Genomic DNA, 25,765 nt, shown 5'->3' with positions numbered 1-25,765 from the left:
AGATGACTGAATTAAAGCATTAACTATTGCAATGTTTTAAAATTTGTAACAATTATATATATATTGTATACATAATATTTAATCACAATTATAAACAATAAATAACATAACGAAATCGTTATATACAATGTACATATGTGTATATATATATATAGAGAGAGAAATATACAACATAGAGGACAAGAAAAGAATTAGGATAGTAAATATTGGAAAAAATGAATTTTTTTGAGCTCTGTAGAATCCTGAATAAATCAATGCATATACAATTATAGTAACTTTTGAGATCACTTTTTTTGTTTGATGTTGTTGAGGATGGTGGGGTGGGCTCCCAAAGAAAATATGAGTCTTTTATGTTCTCTGGCAAGGTCCTGAGACCCACTAGCCTGAAATGTGATTCATAGTGAACCCACCACAGTCCTTCGATTTCTTTTCCCTCCCTCCGTCCCTCCCTTTGCGGCGGAAACCTATGATTAGAAGCGTGGCGGTGGGAGGGGGAAGAGGAATAAGACCGAGAGGAGATAAGGGGGTGAAATCGCAGAAAACAGACGTCCTGGGAAAATTCTGCGTCCCTCGCCCCTGGACAGCGCTTTCCCACTACATTGCGGGCTTCGGGGAGCTTGTTCCGCGCTGCGTGGGCCGCCGGCACCCGAGTCCCTTCGCCCAGTTCTGCCTCGGCTGCTTGGGCTGTGGGTTCGCGGCTGTGGGTTCGAACTTGTGTGGGGGTGACCCGGTGATGCCCGCCCTCCCTTTGACCTCCACTGTACACTTCGAGTTCCCTGAAGCCCTCCAGGCGCGTACTCTCTCACTTTACTAGGTGAGTGAGGGGCGAGAGCAAACAGTTGGCTCTTCCCTCAAACTCTTACGCCCCCAAAGGCCCAGTAAATGCCAAAGATACTGCAGGGGTCGGTGTACACGCCGCGGGAGTAGGACCCCAAACCCCCGCTGGTTCCTATGCCAATGCTGCGATTAGGAGCCTTGCGGTCCTTCAGGTCCTTCAGCTTTTGCAAGATGAACTTGAAAATTGTGGAGAAATGGAGTTGGAGGAAGTTCTTAGGATCATAAACTGGGGGGCTCAGATTCCCAACTGGTCTGTGACCACCTGGATCCGGTCTTCAGCTTCGCTCCTCCTCCACGAATATTACAGCATTGACATCATGGACGGGGGTTTTTGTGTCGAATCACGGGCGGGAGATTTTTGTGTCGAATCCGTAGGCAATGTGTTCTGGGCCCTCACTCCTGCTTGCCATTATCAGATTACTTTTCACAGACCGGAGCTGCCTGGGATGTGGGAGTATTTACTTTTTAATCCTTTTATGTGTGTTCAGTTCACCTTGTGTGTTTGGGTGTGGAAAGAGGGCAACGGGGGTTTCCAAATCGAGAGAAATTCCCATTCCATGGGTATTACCATGCCTGCGGGGTTGGCAGTTCTGAAAGTTTAGCAAGTCTGCAAATAAGTACAGAAGACAATAGAGCCCCCCTCCCTTCCTCTCCTCTCTCTCTTTTTCTTTCCTGCTTCCAAACGCCTTCTTCAAGGCTGAAGCTGGGCAGGTCTCCAAAGGTGCAGCAGCCACTACAATCCCGCAGTTCAAAGTTAAGCAGCAGTTGCACAACTTCTAACAACTCTCTTAGCCGGCTACTAATGAGCTGAAAGCCAGGAACATCTGAGGAGGTGAAAAGGAAGCTTCCAGTCCTCCTCCCTTCACCCTAGAAATCCAGATAATCCCCACCCCCAACCTTCATAACTTTGAGATACGGTCCTTACTGCTTTGATTGCCTGTCCTACCATGGCTCCCTTTGGAAGAAACTTGCTGAAGACTCGGCATAAAAACAGGTAAAGTCCAGCGTGTGTGTGTGTAACTGGGAGCTTACGTGTGAAAGTATGTGTTTTGCTACAGTTATATTCTGATGAAAATTGTTCTTGGGGGACAAAGCCCTAGGGAGATAGGTCTTGTATTTATACTCAGTAGGCCAGGAAATTGTACCAGTAACAATGACTGCGGTGGCCAGAGCAAAGATTGCTGAAAATAATGATTATTTTGACTACTTTTTACCCACTTTGGCCAGTCCTTTATCCACGACTAGCATAACTAAAATCTTTCTTTGTGTTGAGTATTTGAGAGTAGTGAAATGGAAAGTTTCATTTTGCTTCAGACAGAATTTTAGTGTATTATATGAAGAATTAAAATGTCAATGAAGATATAAGTAAAATATGTTAGCCACTAATTAAAACGAAATACACAGCTACTGATACCATCCAAAGCAAATTTTTGGCTCCCCTTAGAGTGGGGCATTCCGGGAACTTGTAAAGTTCCCATAGTGCAAATACCCTGTAGAGAAATTTTTCGCGGACTGGTTCTTTCAAAAATCTTTGAGAACTTTAGATGGTTTTAGGCACTAAAGGAGGATTCAAGCAGCTGTCTTTCTTAATTCTTGTTATTAATATTTTACTTTGATTTGCTTTGCTTTGTTATTTCAAGACTTCAGCGCTCACAAGTGTAAATAAATGCCTCTCTCTCAGATATTTCTTGAGCTAGTATGTGTTTCAGTCCTATTAAATATTTTATTAACATCTCCAGTATTACATTTCTATGCAAAAAAAAAAAAAAAATGAGGATGATTTTAGACATGGGCTTTAGTTTTTTAATGTATTTATTTTGGCATAAGTGCTTTTCTACAACTCTTCTCTCAGTCATGCCTGTTTATACTCCTTGTAATTTACTTAGTATAAATTTAAAAGCCTACAATTACAAGGCAGGAAATGATACAATTATTTTAAAGTATCTTCATGACAATATAGAGTGATAAAATTTTAAAGCAAATATTCACACTTTATTTTGTGCTCAAATGTCTACTTGAAACTTTGTTTTTAATTCATTCTAAATATATTCATGATTTAGTTGACTAAGTTTGCTTAAAAAACTAAAACAAATCAATACTATAAAACTTTCTAAACTGGTTTTTATTTGCTAATTTGATAATATATCACAAATATAGTATTTCTGGTTCGAGTATTCTTAAAAATATATTAATGGTGGTTATTAAAATAGGTTTGTATCAGCGGTGTCAGTGCATTAAAAATATTCTAGAAGACTCTTCTCGCTAAAAAAATTCTTACTATTTTTTAAATAATTATTCAGTAACATTATTTTTGAGATTGTTTAATGCTATGAAACTATATTTTTAAATTACTTCAAGAAAGTTCATGGCTTTATAAAGCAACTTATATTTCTGACATACTGATTTTTCTGAATACTACCCTTGTAATTGGGAGTTATTGCATGCGTGTGTCTGTTTTTTGTTTCTTATTATTATAAATTCAAAACTTCTGTTATTGATATGCCAAATGGCAATGCAATAAAATTTGACGTGCTCCCCTGTGAGTTTCCCTCAGGGGAGTACATGTCCACTTTCATTACCTCAATTTTGCTGCTGCACCATCTACTCTGCCCATAAAACTGGCTTTCATTCCAGGAGGTGAGTACACAAATATTTTTTAAACCCTTTTCTATGCAAAATGGTGAAAAAGTGGGAAAATAAACAACAGGAAAAATGAAGAGTTTTGAAATATTTCAAATTTCTTTGAGAAAATGGAATGGTGTTCCCAAAGGTGCTGCATTATTATAAACATGTTTTGGCAAAGGGGTAATAGTGAGGATATGCTAAAGTTCCTCTAATAACCAAGTTCTGTCTTTTACACATTGGTATTTTCCCAATCCATAAGAAAAATTTAAAACACAGTGGTAGTCGAAGACATAAAAATATGGGTATTTCAAACTAAGCAGTAAATAAGCCATATGGTGTGTTGAAATAGAATTAATGTATGTGTACTTAGTGTTTAATATTGCTATAGATGAGTTATTTTTGTTTTATTCTGTTTTATTTTTTCACCTCAATTTACTTACATAATTAGGTTTATCCATTTTGTTTATCACATTGTACAATGATTTAAATAATCTTACTTAGCCATAGAAAAACCAAATATCTTTCCTTAAATGATGAATGATTCATCCTATGATAGAAAATATGATTGATGATAGAACAGTTATCTGATAATAGCCAATGTCTTCCTCAGACACATTGTATAAAATACCTTGTAGAGTGTGAAGGAAGCATTTGAGCACTATATTTGTATACCTTGTTATATATAATTTATACAACTAAATGAACCATTTGAACATAATTACATCTTTACCAGCAGGAAAAAATGTCAATTACTAGGAGGAATATTGAGAATTTGAGATGATAAAATTTTGAACTAGAAATGTAATAATTATTTTATTCTCTATTATATAATGTCAGCTGGTATTATATAAAAGTGAATATTTTATAAAGAATTGTTTGACATTCAATATAATTCAAAACTGAAGGAAATAGACAAATAATTATATGGATTTAGACACCAAGTTAATCTCATGCTAATCTTTTCTAAATTTTAGAAAGTATTTAATTCAAAAATTTGGGAAACAGTTCAGGAAATTTAAGAATAAGGCATGGTCACAAAATGATTGTATTTGGACACAAACTTTTTACGCTTTTCATTTCTAGCTTTCATATAAATAAATGGAGCCAATCTAAAAAACCTTTATACTTACAATGAGAATGAGTCTTTTAAAATTTTCTAATTGTAGTAGCGTTTTATAGAAAGAGTACAGTTTTCAGAAGCTCTTTTAATCTGAAGAGGTGAATTGTTTACTTTGGTTCCAGAATAATAGACTATTCTATGACTGAATCCCAAAGATCGATGAATATCTTCTTACACTTTTTGTTCAACATGAAGAATAAATATTTTGGAGAGTCTGGATATTTCCTTTTCAATAAACTATTTAAATTTCTGAAAATGTTTTCTAAAAGTCACTAGGTAGATGTTGTTTCTCATATGAAAGCCAAAGAAGCAAATAACAAAGCACAACTTTACTGTATTCATATGAACATTCAATAATTGGATTTAGGTTATCAACATATTCAAATATTTACAGAGGTTCCATTTGTGAATTTGATCATCTTTATATTTGGTTCTATTTTCAATATAATGATTATTTTAAAAACTAGTGTTACTGGATAGCAACCAGCAACTTTTTTAAAATTACAGAAAAATAGAATGTCACTGTAAAGCTTTTGGAGATACTTAATTGTGAGTCATGATTCCTTGATATTTTAATTAATGAAATTTGGGGGCAGAGAATTGGTTGGACATTGTACCAAACCTTGTTAGAAGCAGAAAATTGTCTTAGTATAAGCAGCAGTCCATATATTTGTCAGCAATATAAAATAGAATAGTTCATTTAGGTGATTTGTAAGAGAACAGAATATTAGCAATGAATATGAAAGGATCTAGTCTAATTAACAAGGCCTTTAGAATCATCGTTAAGTACTATTCAGTATGCTCTTGGATTTCCTTTGGCTTTTCCTATACCTGTGGATATACGTCTATCCGTTGCAGGTGATAACAAACTTTGTCATAATATTAACTTGAAATTAAAAGGCTCCAAAAATATATATTTGTAATAAATATATTAGAAGTAAAATACAGCTTTATTGTTTATAATTGATACATAAAATTTGCATCAAACTTTGTTTTTGAATTAATGAGAACATATCTAGCCAAGTTTTTTTTAAAACCAGGTGTTTTATATTGCTCCCATAAGTACATCAGGCCACGAATGCTTCATCAGATGGAAGAACTAAGTTTTGCGGTAAGAGTAAAAGTTGCTGGCAAGACGGATGTTTTCTCTTTGTCATTAGAAGCATGCCAATTTATAAATTCTGTGGAATAGAAAATTATTTTGTACTATTTTGTCTACTTTAATAAATATTTAAAATATTCCCCAAATTAGATTGAGAAATACCAGATATTTGAATATGTACATCTTTGTTCTCAGGAGTTCCTGAAAGAGATTTCCCTTGATGATACCTGGTAACTTAAGTAGTTTCTACCTGGCAGCAGACAGCCCATTAGAAACAATGACTGGAATGCTCTTTCCTGGCAAAAATAACCAGAGAGCAGTGGCAGTGGTGAAATTGAGCTCCAGGTTAAATCCTGAATTGTTACTCAAACAACTATAAGCCAACTTAAAACTCACTACATAAGATATTTTATTATCCACCATACTAACTCATGAAACATGTCAAGGTGAAAAGGTCTTAAGTGGATTTTTTTTGAAAAAAGTGTCTTAAGAAGTTTGTAGCTGGTTAACAATATTATTATTAACATAATGTCATTATTAACTGGACTGCGTAACTTAGCAACTTTTGATTGGTATGTAGTTCCAGGAGATTTGCTAGTAGTTTTAAGTCATTTACAAAAATGTAGCTCTCTTTATTTAATTCTGAAAGGGGAAGGAAGTTGAAATAGGGATATGAGTTTACCTATTTCAGGTGCATGTGGATACCAGCTCTTGAAAAGAAATCTCTTTGTCGTTAGCATATTGGTTTTCTAAAGTGAGGCAACATATTCTCTGCTATGTGTACATGTGAAAATTTCAGCATACTTCCGTGTTCTGATGTTCTTCAATTTATATTTGCTTAGGAGTATTTGTTGGCTAAACACAACACGCACAACAACATTGATTTTTTAAAGAATTATTTACTTTTTAAAAATAGATTTTGATTTCATTCCCATGGAGCCCATTCTAATACTACACTTTCTGAAGAAAGTTTGCATATTTGTTGATAGTAATTTAAAGTAAACACTAATGTGAAAGGTCACCCAAGGGTGAAGTAATTACTTTATGTGAATTGAATAGAGCCTTGGGAAGATGTTTAACACTGGCAGTGATAAGTTATTTCAAGGGTAAGACTAATAAGTAGGTATTAAATATGCTGATAAACAAAGGAAATTATCCTCAAAGGTTTATATCTGCAGGCTTAGAATGCCCCCCCTTTTAATATTTTTAATAAAATGTCTTAGGATAGCTATAACAAATTCTCACTGAGTATAGGCTTATTGACAACATAAACCTTACCTATCTTGTTCCTTTCTATGTAACCAGTAAGTAGATGCTCAATAAATATTTGATTGAATAAATCAAATAGTTGATTGAATAAATTAATTCAATACATATTCTCCAAATACAGCTGGTCCCCATATAGTACTTGGATCAGAGTAATAGACGAGTACACTTTTGTTGAATAGATGTATGGGTAACTTAAAAAATGAATCAAGGATCCTAGGCTCTTCTTATCTCTGATTTTAGGCTCAACTTATTACCTGTCGTCCAAGGCTCAACTCGTCCTTGCTTTCAAATGGTGAAGGGCCATATATCACAAATAGATACTGTAAACGACTACTGGGCTTCTCCTAGAAAACAAAGGTATCTCGTTCTAGCACTAGGGCTACTCTTAACTTTCCTTCATGCTCTTTGAACACAACCAAATATGTATATGAGTGAGGTTTGGCAGACAATGGTAGATGGCTACTACACATCCCATTGCTGAATGTAGAGTGTTTTCTCCTTTTGAGAGAATAGGGGAAATATGATTGTGAAATATTTGTTTTCTCGTGTGAAAGGAGGATTTATGCTCTTTGTATAAAATAATTACAGTTATAAGACAAAAAGAAAAGGCTAGAAATATGCAGAAAAAACATCTTGGTTAAGAATTCCATCTCTTTATCTAATCACCTTAGGTCACATCTCAGATATGCTTTGTTAGTTGTATGCCTTGGGGCAAACGCCTAATCTTTTTAATACAAAAACAATAATAGTAACATGCAAGGGTAAATCCAAGTTTCGCAATTGGAGGGAGATGCTCTTTAAGTAAAAGAATACACAGTTGTGAATAAAAATATTGCTAAGGTCATTCTGGGACCTTGGAAGGTGACTTGCAAATGAGGCAGCCTTTATGCTTAAGCTTCTTTAGCTTCAGGGTGAATCTACCTCTGCTGACACTTTCACAACACTTACTATGTGCCAAGCACTGTTTTAAGTAATTTACATGATACCTAAAATAATGCTCAGAAGAAGGTACTGTTATTTTTCCCTTTTCTACTTAATTCCCTATTTGAGGCAATTAAGATACAAAGGAGTGCAAAAATTATTAAATGGAAGAGATAAGATTTAAATCTATGCTCTTAATCATTAGTGTGTATGGCCTATTTAGAACTAAACTTTATTATCTCTGAAATAGACAATCCTAAACCATAAAGTAGTCTATTATATGTAAAAGACTTAACACAGTGCTAGGAGGTAATACCATCTCAATAAATAGTTACTCTTTGTTCAGACTTGTTGGATTAAAAATGCTATGAAGTATATCTAAGGTTTTTAATACTTAAACATGGTGTGATGGTTTGGTTTTCAAAATCTCAACCTCGACTCACTCGTACTTCTATATCATCACTGATCTCTTTTCCTCTTGAATGTAAAGAAGTAGATTTTAAATTACCTAATAAAATTACAAATGAGTCTATAAATATTATACAAAACTATCTTTGGATCATGATTTCAAGAATTAAAAAAAAATTGTCTTATCTTTTGATAACCATTTTATAGAAGTTACTTTTTATGGCATTTACTGAAACACTTGTAAGTAAAAGATTCCAATACTTCCAAATAAAATTTCTTCAAGTTCTTTATATGGAGAAAAAAATTATCTTTGGATCTTGATGAAATGTATTAATTCTGACAGCTTTTAGATTTAATTCTTATACTTCTTTTGAGCCAGATTATGAGACCATTAGTGATTTTGCAGTGCATAGCTTAGCATGGTTTAAGGGGATGTTTTCTTATGTATCTTTGTGGAGTTTTAATAAAAAGAAAGGCTACATAATTTAAATATTTTAATCTTTATCTAATAAAATGAGAGATTGAATTAGATATTTAGGGTCCGTTTCATGTCTAAGCTTCTATAATTCTAAAATAAGCACTGCAGAGTACAATTTATTTCTCTTATCCTGCCTAATAATTATTGAATGTTTACTATTTGCTAAGCATAATTTAATTTTTATTACAGATATATGAATGTTATGATTAGCTATCTTTTTATTTTATTTTTTAGGACTGGTAAATTCTGAATTTGGTATTATACCAAACATGCAAAGACACAACCCCGTTCCTAACAGATTAAACTCTTAATTGAGAAAACAGCATTATAGTTAAATATTTCATGCATGAACTCATCTTTAAATCACTCTTCCATAAGAAACTATCTTTGACAGGGTAGGTAAAAGTTCAATTTTTATAATACAATTAAAAAAAGAGAGAGAGCATAAGGTCTTAAAGTTGAAAAAAGCTGTCCCTCTGTTTAGTATGTGCTCAATAAATTTTTTGATTGACTCTTAAGTAGAAACACAGAAGAGAGAAATAAATGCATGTAAAGGAAAATAACAGGAGCATTAATGTAATTAGATAGCATTTATTAAACTCCCACATTTAGGTGATGGGCTTGGACAAGAGAACACAGTAAGTTGTATAAAAAGATGTAGGAGGGGGCTGAATCACACGAAGCTAAAACTGACTCAGGATAATCAAAAGTTAAGAATCTGGGAAGCAGGCAGAAATATGGACAGTTTGGTGACAATTCATAATCTTTGTTGGCTTGTTAGAAAATAGTATTTTACAAGTGAGGAAGTGTGTAGAAAAATGTTAAGGATGTGTTTATAGAATATTATTGTACTAACAGTCTGCTACAGTTGACTGCTCTTCGTTCTAATAATCATATTAAATTGGTCGGTTTATCATTTTATAGAATTGAATTATTATACTATTTTGTAGATCTTTTAATTTTTAATTCTATTAATGCAGAAAGTGGTCCAACTTAAGTAAATTTTTAGGCTCATTAATTATGATGTATAATTGATAGTAGTAATTTTGTGTCTGAGACTTATCGATATGCTGCACAGTGTGTGTTTGTTGTTCTCAACCAATGACTAGGGCATTTTATAGCCACTTCAAATACCTTTAGTTACTCTAATGTTTCTCATTTATCCTGACGTTTTTCAGTCCTTCCGGAATTTCCTGCAGTATAGTTTAACTGAGGGTACTTATGATTCAGTGTCAGGGCATTAGTTTGGGGAGACCACAGTCTTCCATAGTAGAGCCTGAAGATATTCATTTCTAGCTTTGCACATAAGACTTGACATTTGTCTGGAAGCTCTAAGAGATGCTATTTGTATGGAGTAGACATATAATAACTACATTCTCATATGAAGAAAAGATTTGTACACAATTTGAAAAGCACTTATGAAGCTATAGTGGACTTTTGAGACTCCATTTTTTTAATAGTACAGGAAGTCAGGCACTTTACAGCAGTGGACCAAAAAGTATTAGCCTTGGTTTCTTGACTGCCTGCTCTTCAACTCTAGTGTAGAAAGTCAGAGAGTTTCTTTCTAAAACCGTTAATAATAGACATGGACTTAGACTTAGTTACATTAAAAATACTGATCATTTTTAGTAGTTCCACATTTAGTTAGAAGAACTTGCTGTGATTACAGTTTAGAGAAGTAAGTAAAATGGCAGCTCGTGATACCTAATATGTGACAAAGTCTGGGCACATTATAGTATTGCTTTCTTATCTATCTTAGCATCTAAAAACAAAACATTCACAAACTATCTGACTACGTCAGATTGGGCATCTACTTGTAGATATTTGGCTTGTGATTCAAGATGATTATTTGATTTTTAAAAATCCAGAAATATTAAATGAACCCTACACATTGGGGGGAATTATGGGAGATTAAAGATAAATCAAATACAGATCATACTTTTAAGGAACTTGCTGTCTGGTAGACACAGACATACTTAAATAAAATGCATGGCAGGCACTTTAAAGTATAATAAATTCATGTATTCAGTGATAAGTATTTATTTACCTCCTATTATGTGCAACATGTTATCCTAGATGTTGAGGATAAAATAATGAGAAAGTTAGTCAAAGTCTGTAGTCTCAATGAGCTTATAGTGCTGTGGTGGACAGGCAGGTAATAAACAAATAATAAGTGAAACAATTTATTTTTTCAAATATTGTTTCAAACAAAAAATTTCAGATAGGGATTACTCTTATGAGTCACTATGAAGGCAGAATTTATAGAATTCAAATTGAGTGGAGGGGTCAGTAGAAACTATCAGGATGAAAAAAAATCGATAATTACAGTTTTGGGTCTGAGTAACTGGCACTATAGATTGTCATCATAAAAAACAACAACAAAAACCGGCAATGGTAATTTGGAGAGGGAGGGACATCAGGCTGAAGAGTAAAAAATTTCCAGGTGTCTTTTGAATGTTTCCAGGTGTTCCACCTTCAAACACCTGGTGTTTGGACATGCTGCACCTGAGATGGGACTGTGAAAGCAACCTTTCATTCCAACCTACTCTGATACCACCTGACATCCATTTGGAGATGATTAGTATGGAACACACTGCACCTAGAATGGGGCTTTAAAGGCAAAACACACTGGTTTTCCATCAGGGCCTTCAAGTTGACTAATCCTAGTTAAACCCACTCAATCTCTATTAGGAATTTAGCAACCATTCTTTTAGTCATCCTTTAATAATTACTTTTGGTTGAAATTACTTCTAAACAAAGCCATTCTTTCCATAAGATTGTAAATTTCTTCTGTTTAAAGACCATGTTTTTATTACCTTTTTATCCAGTAGATACTGGAATTCAAAGAATGTTTTCATATTTAAATAAAATGTAGATTTTTGGTGCAGGCAAATTATCTAGGTCAGGAATTGGCAATTATTTTGTGTATGTAAAAGGCCATTTAAAAAATATTGTAGTTTTTTCGGGCCATAATGTTACCTTCTCAACTACTCAACTCTGTCATTGTAGTGTGAAAAAAACCATAGATAATACATAATTAAATGGGCATGACTATATTACAATAAAACTCTACTTACAAAAATAGGTGATGGGATAGTTGTAACTACCAGGCCATAGTTGATTGAAAAATTCCCTTCGTTTACCTCCTTTGATTCCGCTCCACCTCTCCACCTCACCCTACTCCAAAATATAAAAGAAATTTTTAACGTTTACTATGTTAGGCACTTAGACTTTAAAGATAAAAGACTCAGTCCAGGACTTGACTGGAAAACTAGCAAAAAAAGACAGTAGAAATACTATTCCTGAATGTCATTGGGTTCTGTAGCAGCATCCAGAATAGGTACTCATTTCCATTTGGGGTTGGTAGAAGTTGGGTTATTCATAGAAGATAAGGGAATTTTCCTAGAGGAAGCAATATTTGAGGCAAAGTAAGAGTTAGAAAGAGGAAAAAGGGTGTTTCAGGCCAAGGAAACAGGTTATGGAAAAGCCCAGAGTGAAAACAAAAGCATGGCAGATATAGTTCAATCCAGTCCAGCATTCCATAGGGTGACATGTATGACAGTCAGATTGCCCTCATATTAGATCTGTCAGAGATCAGCAAGAAGTTGAAATATCTGGATAAATATGAATATTAAAGAGTGCTTGGCTATGAGTTGGTAGAATTAGGTCATGGAAAGAATCCTATATCCTAGGAGTAGGCAGGAGAGATGACAGAGAAAGAGGAGAAGGGGTGAAGTGAAAGGAAAAGAGAAAGATTTGAAATGGAAAACTTGGAAGCCATTTAAAGATTTTAGTCAAGGAAGGTACACAACTAGATTGTAGTTTAAAAGCGCAGTCTGGCAATCTTATGGAGCACCAATGTGAAGTGAGCAAGAGTTTATAATATGTAATAGCTTGCTATAGTAATCTATTGTAAAAAGAATTGACTGAGTTGTAATAGTGAATAAAATGGGAATGAGAAAGAGAAAAGAATTTAGGAAGACTCCCAGTTTTCAAGCTTGAGAGGAAGGGTTGAGGGGTGGTGATTACTTGCAGGAAGATGGGGAATCAGGAGATAGAATAGTTTGGGATATGAGAGGATTGAATGATGAATTAGTTTTGATGGGTCAAGTTTGAAGTGCCTGTGGATTATACAAATAAAAATATCAAGTAAATGCAAGGAAGGAAGTTGGGGATATGGATCTAAAGCTCAAGGGCAAAATAATTAGATTTGAGAAATATCATCATGGAATTGGTTAACAAATTATGGGCGATATTACAGTCACCCATAAAATGTGTATAGTGAGAAGAAATTAGTCATAGGAACCTGGAGATGCCAACTGAATCAGTTATCATTTACTGCATAATAAAACATCTTAATAATTAGTGGCTGAAAACTAAAATTTATTATTTGTCATGATTTTATGGGTAAACTGGGTGGTTCTTCTGTTCGTTTCATCTGGGCTCTCTCATGAGCAGTTCATTGGCTGAGTGCTAGGTTCAGATGGGACAACAGAGATGGTTGTCTCTCTCTCCATATGGTCTTTCTTCGTAGGCTTTTATCAGACAGCAGTCTCAGGACAGCATTGTAGGAGGAAGAACGCAGAAGTTGCAAGACTTCTTGAAGCCTGGACTCCAGAACTTACACATATGGTTTTCACCACATTCTGTAGGTCACATATAGCACGACTCAAGGTCTATTCATGGAGGTGGGGAAATACACGTCATCTTTTGTTGGAAGGAGCTGCAAAGACATTTGTGACCATCCCTCCATGAAACCTACATTTATGAAATACACAGAGGAAGCAAAGCTCATGCAGGAACTGAGAAGGAAAAGCCAGGAAGGTAAAGGAAGAACCATGGAGAGTGAAATCAAGAAGTCAAGCAATGGATTGCTGCAAGAATGGAAGGCAATGGTCACAATACATAATGTTATGAAGCGGTCGAGTCAGATCAGTGCCAAAAATGGCTATTGGATTTGGAAGTTAGGAGATATCAGTGTTTGTTGGGAGTAGATAGAAGTCACTTTATGGTGGGCTGCTGTTACTATAAAGTGATGAACTAGTGAAAGTGACTGTAGATTACTATTTGTGTTTGTGAAGGAAAGATAGTTGAGGTGAAATGTGGTCAAATGATTGTTATAATGTGACAGGATAATAGGAAGGACGAGAGAAAAATAGAACATTAGAGTTTAAGAAGGAATAAAAGATGGAGCAGAGTCCTAAGGGAGGTGGAGGCAGTGAAATTCAGAGCATATTAAAGAGTTTAAAATTTGGGAAAGGTAAGTGGAAATTAGACAATTTTATTATAGATAACCAGTGTTTTTCATTTTATCGATGGTGTTTTCAAGTGTATTTTTTTCCTTAACAAAATGACATCACAGGCCCTGCTATATTCTTTTTTCTACAAGTTATTTATTTGTTGTTGCCATTTTGGCAATTTATTTATGAGTAATGTGAAAAGCTGATTATTTTAGATGAAATTTCCAATTGGATGTTACATTTTATTACAGTTAATTATAGAGTATGTTCAGACAATGAAAATCAGGTATAAAGGAGCTCATCTTGTGTTTTCAGCTATCGTAAAGTAATTCAAATTCTTACATATTTCTAGTGCCATTCAAATATGTCGACATATTTCAGAATACATTTAGAGAGGGAAGAGTAGGTGGCTGAAGGCAGATACAAGCTGAAAATCACCATCATTAAGAAATATCTTCCACTAAGAAGGTAAAACCAATTACGACTTAGCTGCCAAAAGGAAAATGAATGCTAATCATTGACATAACTACAGTTATCATGAAACGAAATATTCAGACAAGATAACTTTCCTTTAATAAATATGCTTTGTTGTTATGAAATATTTCTCTACAAAATACAAATCGATAAGGAAACTTTAGGTATTTTCCAGGCACAGGTAACATTGGTAAGTAAGCAGTAGACTTTCCAATGAGATTAGATATTTTCTCAGCTTTTTATCTGGTAAAAACTACATGTTAAATATTTACATTTTGATTATAATCGATTTCCGGAATCTGAACTATGAGCTGAGTTTACTTAACCTCCAGTAGTCTTCAATACACATTCTTTACACATTCTCTTCCCTTTATTCTGCTTATGAGAATTAATGCAATATAGCGGTTATGTAGAGTCTAAGGTTTTTCTTATCCTCCATGACTGGCATATATTATTATATTATTACTTTCTAGAAAATTAAACTGCCATTAATAGAGGATAAAACTAGTGATTTTTTCCTACATAGGTACATATATTTGTATACATAATTTTAATTTTCAGGTTAATTTTAATTAATTTTTGACTGTCTCAAGTTTTCATAGGACAATTTTCTGAAGGACTTCGATTTTACAACTAATTTAATAAGATGTTAATGGTTTGTGTTTAGTGAAAACATATGTTATAATAATTCTGCTTCTGTTCCTTGCTAAGAAATTGAATTACATAGTGATATTAGGGTAAAATAAATTTGTCTTTTGAGGAATATAAATGTCTTTTGAGGTTCAATAAAAATTTTGAAGGGAATTAATTGCATTATGTGTTAATGTAATGAATGAGAAGTTTGACTGTGAAGGATTTATTTACTTTCAACTGTATGGAAAAAAACAAGACAATATCTTAGGTTGGCCAAAAGGCTAATAAAATGTGAAATATTAGTAGCCCTTGCTTGGTATTCAGCAATCAGAAAACACAAATAACCAGATTTTATGTATATGTCGATTCATTTAAATAATAGTGACTTAAAGACAGTATTAGAGCACAGGTCGTCTTCTGAATAACCCAAACACAATAATGCTATATTCAGCGTAGTTTTATTGATTAGGCATTTTTAAAGGCTATTTCTGACTTATTAAGGCATAGCTTAAATGCCTGCAATGTCCCCAGCTCTAAAAGTGATAGCAGAGATTTTTTTTCTCTCATTGTTCACAGTTTCTGAGAACTTTTATTTCATCCTGTAGACCAGGGGTCCTCAATCCCTGGGCCACAGTCCAGTCTGTGGCCTGTTAGGAATCAAGCCGCACAGCAGGAGGTGAACCATAGGCAAGGGAGCGAAGCTTCATCTGGATTTGCAGCCGCTCCCCAGCGTTAGCATCACCGCCTCAGCTCCACCTCAGATCATCAGGCATGAGATTCTCATAGGAGAACCCGTACCTGGTGCCAAAAAGTTTGGGGACCGCTGCTATAGACAGCAGGTGTTGTTTGAGCTTTCTCTTCCCTCAAACTAAGTGCCAAGTAACCACCATTTCTAATTCTGGTCTTTGTTTGTCCCTTCTGTCCAGGTCAGAATAGACTGTACAGAAGAAATAAGAGAGAAATACAATGAAAAGCCCTTCTACTGACTCTCAACCCCACTACGCCCCTGGCATGGCACTGGTCTCCTTGACCATTCCCATTATGTCATTTCTTCTACACATCTTTTTACCCCACAGTCCACTCCCTGTATTTGGTGGCCAGATGTTCGAATACTATTTCATAATGAAGAAGGAAGATAACTAGTCTGTGAATGTAAGTTTTTTTCCGGAACTAAAATTAACCCTATTGTAAATAGGATTTGTGGTTCTATAGCATCTAAATACGAATAGCCATATTCCTTAGGACCAGCTCTGGTGTTATCAGAGGGAAATCCAGTTGGGCAGGATCAATAATAAGCATAAAGATTGGTATGGGGTTAAAGGAAAGAAAAAAAAGTTCCATTTGTATTCTATTCCAGTAGAATGCCAACTTTCATCATTTATTTTAGGCTGCTTGAGATTGGAAATGTCTGCCTTGTTTATAATTTTTCCTTTCATATATTTTACTATTCATTTCTCCAGAATATGTAAGACCAAAAAATAAAAAGGTAAAGGTGAAGCTGCAATGAAAGTATATTTTGTTGTAAATCTGGAACAAGATTCCTCAACAGCACCTCTCTTGACATTTCAGGCTGGAGAATTTCTTGCTATGAGAGCGCTATTCTGTGCATTGTAGGACATTTATGTTCCTGCCTTCTTTCCACTAGATGCTAGTAGCACCCCCGGACTCTAATATGAGAACCAAAATTATCTCCATACATTGCAGAGTATCTCCTGAGGGACATCTCTGGTAGAGAACCTTAGAATGAGAGAATCTTCAGTTTAAATAAGTATTGGTAAGTAAAAGAAAATCGAACAGTCTTTAGGCAGTGAGGCAAGGCTCAGATAGTCCCCCAAAACTTCACAGTTCTTTATTCTTAAACCTGATGTGTCTTTCGATTAAATCTCCAGGCACAGGTGCCACCAATAGCTTGGAATTGAAAAAGTTCTAACTTTTGATTTCAAGCATAGAATATGATTCTGCAGAGAGTTAAGCAATAAAAACATTTCACTTCAAATCACTCCTCTACATGGCAGCTAGATTCTGTCAGTATCATACTTTCCAGGTTGGCCTAGGAAATAATTATATCCTAGATTCTATGGAAAAATACATTCAGAAGTCCAAATATTTTCCATAAATAGCTATAGCTTGCATTCTAGTGTTCATATACTTGGTTTTAGAAGCATTTCTTATAATGTAATTATTCTTAATAATTAATTATTTTAATGATTCTTATTGTTTTGAAAGTAGGGCTTAATATTGTCCTGATATGTTACACATCAAATTTCAATTGAACTTGAATGTTTACTATATATAGGAAGAAACATTACTCTTGATTTATTCTCCTGTGTTCCAACTTTGATGCCTTTTTCCTCTGGACAGCTGAATAAAGATGGCCAAATATCATCCATCTATCTGTGCCATAACACCAAATTCTTTTTCTGTAAATATATATTTTATGGGATCTTCAATTTGGAATTGAAATTCATTCAGTATGTTATGTTAAAACTTTCAGATTTAAGTAGCTTACTTTGTACATAACAGTTATTCAGTAGAAGTTTGTTGAAGAAATATTTGTATGAATGTTGCATTTGTACTTACAAGCCAACTCATCTTAATTCTCCATAATTGTTTTTGAGATATTAAAATTATTTATCAATGGGAAATGTTTTTTTCTGATTAACAATAGATTAAATGCAAAAAAGTCTCATATTTAATTTTCATTATTTCAGAGAGAATATAGAAAAGGACTTGTAAGTAAGGGTAACACATGTTAAAGTATTTTATTTAACATATAAACTTTCTTAATTTTCTTTGGTGAGGATATTATAAAAAGGAAAAACTGGATAATGAAATAGTCGTAGAGGAATAATTATATATATATTATGTATATATATATCTTTTTTGGTGTAATGAGCTTCATTAACACTATCTGAATCAAAATCAGAGTTATAAATCAAAGGAAGATTAAAAGCATTCTCAGCTCATCTGTGATTCAAAGATTATATTAATGATGTTTTTAAATGTCTTTTATTAGCTTAACAGTTGTGTTATATTGGAAGTATGTGCAAAAATATTGACTAGTTGAAACAGTTGAAAAAATATTGTGGGATAAGTTGGAAAATATTTGTAAAATAATATTGTTAACTACTATAAGAAGTTCAATGAAGTTACTGAATAACAACACTAAAAGCACTACATCCTGCTCTGCATCAAATAATAATAATATTTTTATTAATGTTAATACGCTATATTTACCCAGGTGTTTTTTATACTTACCAAAGCACTTTTACTCTTTCTCTTATTTGATATTTGCAGCAACCTTGTGAAAAATTGAATCAGATATGTACATTGCAGTATTATAATAAAGGGTATAGAGGATTAGAAAAATATGATTTATCAGAATTCATCATGACTGTTAGTGATAATTAAGATGAAATCATAAATTTAAAATTTCAAGTCCATTTGTTTCCACTATTCTTTTTTGGAAATCTTCATACATGAATTTATTAATGCTTCAAAGAATAAAATAATTAAAGCATTTGATACTATAGCATTATGAATGTTTTAAAAAAATTTCTTCTGTATATATAAATATTTTTCAAACATTTTGTGATTATAAAATAAATTTGAAAATAAATTAAACAAAAGTATGCTAAGGCAGGGGTCCCCAACCCCAATGGCCTGTTAGGAACTGGGCTGCTCAGTAGGAGGTGAGCAGTGGGCAAGCTAGCAAAGTTTCATCTGTATTTGCAGCTGCTCCCCAGTGCTAGCATCATCTCTCAGTTCCACCTCAGATCATCAGGTATTAGATTCTCATAGGAACACCGGTCTCTGCTGCCAAAAAGATTGGGGAACGCTGTGCCAAGCAACAAAATATTCCCATGAGAACCTTAGGATATATTAAATATAATCAAATTTAATAAAATATTAAAAATACATATATAAAAAAGTATGTGCATGAGAAATGTAATTATCTACTACATAATTATAGATGTAGTATAATATATATTTAGAATGTGTAGTATAATCTCTTGAATAATGTTTCAAATTATTTTTAATACAGCTTCCAATGAGTAAAGCATAGTAAAAGATGATTTCATGAAACAGTTATGTATTGATGGGAGTTATGGTTTATATATTAAGAACATTATTTTTTATGAACCATTCATGAAAGACAAACTGGTTCAAATCAAGTCAAAACACAACCATAATCTTAATCAATTCTTCAACACATATTTCATTGTAAAATTCCTTAAGTTTTATTGATTTTCATGTTTTAATTGGAAACAAAATTTGAAATACCCTACTTAACATTACATTATCATTTAAAAATGTTATTTTTCTTTTTTTTACCTCCCTAAAGTAGACACCTTAAAATAAATAACCTTGTTATATGTTCGTGATGTGGATAACCCATTCAAATCTTCCTAGTCATATAATTTATTCAAGAAATTTTGTGGATAATAAGATATTAGAGATGCTTAGTACCAAACTTTGAAACCAAAATATGACTAAATCCTGCCTAAATTTCATATCTGCTTGTAAATTATACATGAAGATTTATCAAATTAACCTAAAAATCCAAATTTAAACTGGTGTGAATTAAATGTGAATATAGTAATTACTTTAATTTATGAATGTATCATTTTTTAGTAATACTTTCACTCTATGATGTAATGTAAATTATAAATTTTATAATCCAAGCAATCTCCGTTTTATAACCAGGTAAATTATAATTAATCTATTCTTGCAAATAGCTATAGTATTTTTATATCCCATCAGGAAGTCCATTTATTGGTTACCCTCTCCCAGAGTATCTAGAGAGAACCACTCTTGCAAACACCGTCCATGTTAACATTACCATCTGTCATCAATCTCTTTGTCTCAACTTCCTTAATATTATAGACTTGGATACATAGGACTCCTTTAATACTTACCTTTATACTAGATGTTCAAATGAACAAATAATAGAGTTGAGGAAGGCAAACCAGGAATTTGATTAATTATATCAGGTGGAACATTAATTTTATAGGGAAAAATGCATTGAGTTTCAAGCAATTAATTTAAAAATAACTTGAAAGGTAATCAGTTCATAAATTGAGAAATATTTGTAAGTGGGTATTAATAATAGCTATAGTAATTTATTTTTAAAGAGTAGTCCTAGGACTAATCAACCTCTAAATTAATAACACTTAAAACCAGAGTTGGAAGGGACATCGCCACTTTCTAGCTTTGTGATTTTAGACATATTACTTTCCCTCTTTTTGTCTCAGTTTTCTCATCTGTAAAATGGAGATGACATTAGTAATTACCACATGCATGAGTTGTTAAAATCAAGGTTGCTGCAAACCAAGAAACATTTAAAATAAAAGCAACTTTGTTGGATTGGAAGTAGTAAATATCAATAAATGTATATTCAATAAGCAGGAAAAAAATTTAATTGCTCTATTAAGTAACATTGAGCAAAGGCAGAGTATAGGGCACTAAAAAAAGATTAATATCATTAATCAGATTGACAATGAGGATTATAAATGGAACTAAAACATTGGGATAAAATAAAAATAAAAGTGAATTATTGGGATATGTGATTTTATAAATTAAAGCTCTATGATTTTTTAGTTTGTATGTGGTTAATTATGTTCTCTGGGAAGTCTAAGGTCCAGTAAAATTTGTATCCCTTCTCCCCAATAAACATATACAAAAACAAAGCAAACCAAACCAAACAATACTCTTAGGCAGGCAATCTATGTACTTATTTTTATTTTGTTGCTTTAGAATTGGAGGTTATATGTCTCAATTACTAAATTTAAATCATTCTGTAAGAACTGTTTGTTACATTATATTACATTACAAACCAATTTATCTAGTTTAAGTTTTTGTATTTTTAACCTTTGTTGTGTATGTGTTTGTAGATGTCATTACTTCTACTAGATAGTAAATTTCTAAAAGTTGGGAAGGGAACATTTTATTTAGTTCCAGTTCTAATGTTAAATTTTGTATATCAGATGAGTAGGTCTGCATGGGTCTGTGACCAAATGAAAAGAAGTATTTCCAAAAAGTAGTGATTGGATTTTTAAACTGGTTTAATTTTGATGTATATTTACATCCTTTCTATATTTTTTATTTGAATCTTCTTCTTTTTTTTTTTAATGAAATGATACTGAGCATCATTAGTCTAGTTTCTGGGAACCACTGATGTAATAAGAAACTTATCATTAGAATTGATACTACAGTCATGATGGAAATATGATTGTAAAATTCTCCAATAAGTATAACCTGGAAATTACGAACTTCCTTGCTTCTTTTACTACCTGTGCCTCTTTTTTCCTCAGAAAACTATTTTTTCCCCCATTACTCTATACTATAAAGTAAATTACTGTCAAGTCCTTACTTTATATAAATGTTCCAACTCTAACTACTTCCTAGTATCTCTACTGCTAAAACCTTAGTCCAGATAATTCTCTTTCACAGATCTCTGCACTAGGCTTTCAACTAAGCCTTCCTGACTTTACTTTTTGCCTTTTTTTTTTTTTTACAGTCCATTCCATAAACAGAAACCAGATATATTTAAAGCATAAATTAGATCATATCCTTCCTCTGCTTAAAACTTTCCCATGGTTTCTCATTAAAACTGGAACAAAATTCAAATACTTTATTATGGCCCACAAGGCTATGCTTTTCTGCTATACCTCATCCCCTGTCATTTAACCTCTTTCCCTTACCAGCAACAATCTCCAAATCTGCTTATCTTCAGCTTCCAATTGCATTCATGTTCTTTCTGTTCCTTAAACATACTTCATGACCCTTGCACATTTGTTCATTCGTTTTGGAATTCTCCCCTTAGGCCTCTGATTGCCTCCTTATAATTTATGTCTCTATTCAAATGTTATCTTCTTAGAGAGTCTCTCCTAAATACTCTAAATAAAACAGACTTCTTTTTTTTCCAAGTCACTCTCTATCCCTTTATCCAATTTAATAGTCTTTCTAACATTTACCACTATCCAATATTATATTAATTACACTTTGTGTCTGTGACCTCATCTCCTTTGTTTATTGCTGGATCTTTAGCATCTTCAGCCATGTCTGGCACATGGTTGGCATACAATAAAATTTCTTGAATGAAAAAATGACAGTTTTCAATAATGAACTATTTTCTACTCTATGATTTTAATATCATTTCACCCTTCCTACCTATGCTTCTTTGGTCTTTTGCTAGTTACAAGGCTCCAGCAAAATTAGTCTTATTTTATCTTCTCTTATTAATCTTTGCTTAACTCTAGAAGTTTTAACTGTAGTCATATTGTTGCCGACTTCTAAAAATAAATGAAAATAGCCTTAGTTGTTTTTGATGACAATTTGGTCTTTCGGGAGACCACTAGGAAATAACAAGGAAATTCAGATATGTTCCACAGTTTTAAGATTTTTCTCTTTCAGTAAAACTTCTGATTCTATGTAGTCTCAACCTCAAAATGCATCTCTCCTTAAGGGTATTAAAGTTAAATCATCTATCAGAATTTACACGGGCGATGACAGAAACATAATGTACTTTGTTTTTGTTTCAGATCTCCAACTAAAGACATGGATTCAGAAGAGAAGGAAATTGTGGTTTGGGTTTGCCAAGAAGAAAAGATTGTCTGTGGCTTAACTAAACGCACCACCTCTGCTGATGTCATCCAGGCTTTGCTTGAAGAACACGAGACTACATTTGGAGAGAAACGATTTCTTCTGGGGAAGCCCAGTGATTACTGCATCATAGAAAAGTGGAGAGGCTCGGAACGGGTTCTTCCTCCATTAACTAGAATCTTGAAGCTCTGGAAAGCATGGGGGGATGAGCAGCCCAACATGCAATTTGTTCTGGTTAAAGCAGATGCTTTTCTACCAGTTCCCTTGTGGCGGACAGCTGAAGCCAAATTAGTGCAAAACACAGAAAAACTGTGGGAGCTCAGCCCAGCAAACTACATGAAGACCTTACCACCAGATAAGCAAAAAAGAATAGTCAGAAAAACTTTCCGGAAACTGGCTAAAATTAAGCAAGACACAGTTTCCTATGATCGAGATAGTATGGAGACCTTAGTTCATCTGATTATTTCCCAGGACCATACTATTCATCAGCAAGTCAAGAGAATGAAAGAGCTAGATCTGGAAATTGAAAAGTGCGAGGCTAAGTTCCACCTTGATCGGGTAGAAAATGATGGAGAAAATTATGTCCAGGATGCATATTTAATGCCCAGTTTCAGTGAAGTTGAGCAAAAGCTAGACTTGCAGTACGATGAAAACCAGATTCTGGAGGACCTGAGTGAAAGTGATGGAATCATACAGCTAGAGGAACGACTAACATATTACAGAATGCTCATTGATAAGCTCTCTGCTGAAATAGAAAAAGAGGTAAAAAGTGTTTGCACTGAGATAAATGAAGATGCAGAAGGTGCAGCTGCAAGTGAACTTGAAAGTTCTAATTTAGAAAGTGTTAAGTGTGATTTGGAGAAAAGCATGAAAGCTGGTTTGAAAATCCACTCTCATTTGAATGGCATCCAGAAAGAGATTAAATACAATGACTCATTGCTTCAGATGAAAGCCAAAGAATATGAGCTCCTGGCCAAGGAGTTCAGTTCACTTCATATTAGCAACAAAGATGGATGCCAGCTAAAGGAAAACAGAGGGAAAGAGTCTGAGGTCCCCAAGAGCAGTGAGGAGGTTCCTCTTTTTACTCAAAGAGTATTTAATATGTATACAAATGACACAGACTCGGACACTGGGATCAGCTCTAATCATAGTCAGGACTCAGAAACAACTGTAGGAGACGTGGTGCTGTTGTCAACATAATTCGAATGGCTTCTTTCTGACCTACTTTAGTATTGTTCATGCTTGTTTAATTTAATAGGAAATCTTATTTTAAATATTACATTCTGAAAAAAAGGTAAATCATGTTAAAGTATCCAGTAGTTAATAAAAACTAGAGAAATTTTCAAGTTTGTTTTTGATTTAAGATTTCCAATGTGACCTAATTATTACAAGTTCAAACAAACTGTTTTTAGGAATGCAGAACAAATAGCTTGGTGTATAACAGAAATAATTTGATGGGAATTATAGTTTCCCATAGTTTCTATAAGAAATATAGAAACTTAAAACTAATTATTAATATAAGACAGTCAATATATGGAAACAGTACACATGACCAAGTAAAATTAAAACAGTACACTAATTATTAATATAAGACGGTCAATATATGGAAACAGTACACATGAACAAGTAAAATTAAAATGTGCTATAATATTTTTTTCTGTGCTGTTTCATTGAATTTTTAAATCTGTAAAGTACATGACAGCTGCTCTATTGTAACTGTATTAATTCAAATCTTTTTTTTTTTTATTGATACTTAGAATGTACATCATCTCTGTCACTTCCTAAATCCCTCTATCTGTCTAGGCCTAGGCAATAGAAGGTAGGAAGGCTGCTGTTGAGATATGTACAAATACCAGCAGCGGGGGTATAAATGAGGAAGGGTCATGTGCTGCATACAACAGCAATTTTTCTGAAGAAGCCTAAAATTATTAAGAAATAGGTATGTGCTTTCTCTATCTGACAATGCAAATATTAGGATCAAACTAATGATTTGTGCAGCTTCATTCTTTGAATGAAGTATGGTGTGGGTTACAGAGAAAATGTCCGAATTATAGTCCTGTTGGTTTATGCCCTATCTACAAAAATTTAAGAGATAAAACTTGGGGTCCTTTGTGTGGGTAAAATAGAAGTGTATATGGCATAAGTATTAGCATTTTGTCTCTGAGCATACAGAGAGGAACTCACATGGACAAAAAACTTTTATTCTTCTATATTGTAATTCAGATTGTCTCTGTACTACTTTATCTAAGGTTCAAACTAAAAAGAGTACTAGCTCAGCTCCCTACTCCTAAGCATGCTAGTAAATATCCAAGAAATCAAATAGATTATTTATATCCTACCTTGGCTGACAATCATTATAGTGCCAGACTAGGATTAGTTTTGCTTGATTTTCAGTTCCCCTCCCTCTCTCCCTTCTCTCCTTCTCCTCTCTCTTGTTTTTTCACCTGTGATATAATCACACATGATATAATCATATTAAAAACAATTTAATTGTATGATTAAAAGAATACTGCTATAGCTTATTTTTTCTTTAGCTGACACCTTTCCTGTGTGTCAGTGCACATGTAAGTAGAAATATCATTTTACTTAGTTTTAATATGTGGATGTTGTTTAAGATTTCCAGTATTTCTCATTGCTTCCTTTTTATTCTTATGCTTTTTATAGCGCATGTTTTAATTCAGTTTCTTAATCTATTTTTTTATCCTCCCATCCTCAAGACTTTTCACCAATCTTTGGGAAGATTTTTATAATTTTTTTAGTATTTTACTTTGGGGAGGCATCTATTTTATCATTTTTTTTTTGCACCAAGATATTGCTGAAAGCCTTGTTTGAAGTTAGCTGGTAAAAAAAGTAGGGATTTCCATTCCAGGGCAGGCACAGTGATAAAGACTAAGTAATAATGCTAACATGGGTTTGATTTTTTTTAAAAAATAAGGAATTGAATAGTTATCTGAGAAAGAGAAGTTTATCTGCCTAATATTCTATTAAATCTTTTAGCAATATGGTAAGCTATGGACATGTTCATTGTTACTTCTGGAGATTAAATTCAGAAG

At 33.5% G+C, this 25,765-nt stretch overlaps 1 protein-coding gene across 3 annotated transcripts; it reads left to right on the top strand.

Moving 5' to 3' along the window:
* The first annotated feature begins 1,551 nt into the window (after positions 1–1,551).
* RASSF9 (Ras association domain family member 9) lies at positions 1,552–25,480 on the top strand. Of its 3 annotated transcripts, XM_039868985.1 has the most exons (3): positions 1,552–1,831; positions 16,034–16,259; positions 22,652–25,480. In XM_039868985.1, exon 3 carries the CDS (start codon positions 22,668–22,670, stop codon positions 23,910–23,912), a length of 1,245 nt encoding a protein of 414 aa, XP_039724919.1. In that variant the 5' UTR covers positions 1,552–1,831; positions 16,034–16,259; positions 22,652–22,667; the 3' UTR covers positions 23,913–25,480. The 3 variants fall into 3 exon arrangements, with proteins under 3 accessions (XP_039724919.1, XP_039724917.1, XP_039724918.1); XM_039868983.1 differs by lacking the exon at positions 16,034–16,259 and having other exon boundaries at positions 22,652–24,070; XM_039868984.1 differs by lacking the exon at positions 1,552–1,831 and having other exon boundaries at positions 15,905–16,259.
* The last annotated feature ends 285 nt before the right edge of the window (positions 25,481–25,765 follow it).

The sequence above is a fragment of the Pteropus medius genome, unplaced genomic scaffold, assembly GCF_902729225.1.
Source record: "Pteropus medius unplaced genomic scaffold, Ma_sr-lr_union100, whole genome shotgun sequence".
Taxonomy (NCBI): domain Eukaryota; kingdom Metazoa; phylum Chordata; class Mammalia; order Chiroptera; family Pteropodidae; genus Pteropus; species Pteropus medius.
The sequence above is the reverse complement of the archived record's forward strand: the minus strand, read 5'-3'. Positions and strand labels throughout refer to the sequence as shown.

Excerpts from the sequence above, each read along its gene's own strand:
- RASSF9 (XM_039868983.1), top strand. The coding sequence starts at position 1,785 with ATGGCTCCCTTTGGAAGAAACTTGCTGAAGACTCGGCATAAAAACAG. Across the intron at positions 1,832-22,651 it reads AAGACTCGGCATAAAAACAG|ATCTCCAACTAAAGACATGG; the intron begins GTAAAGTCCAGC and ends TTTTTGTTTCAG.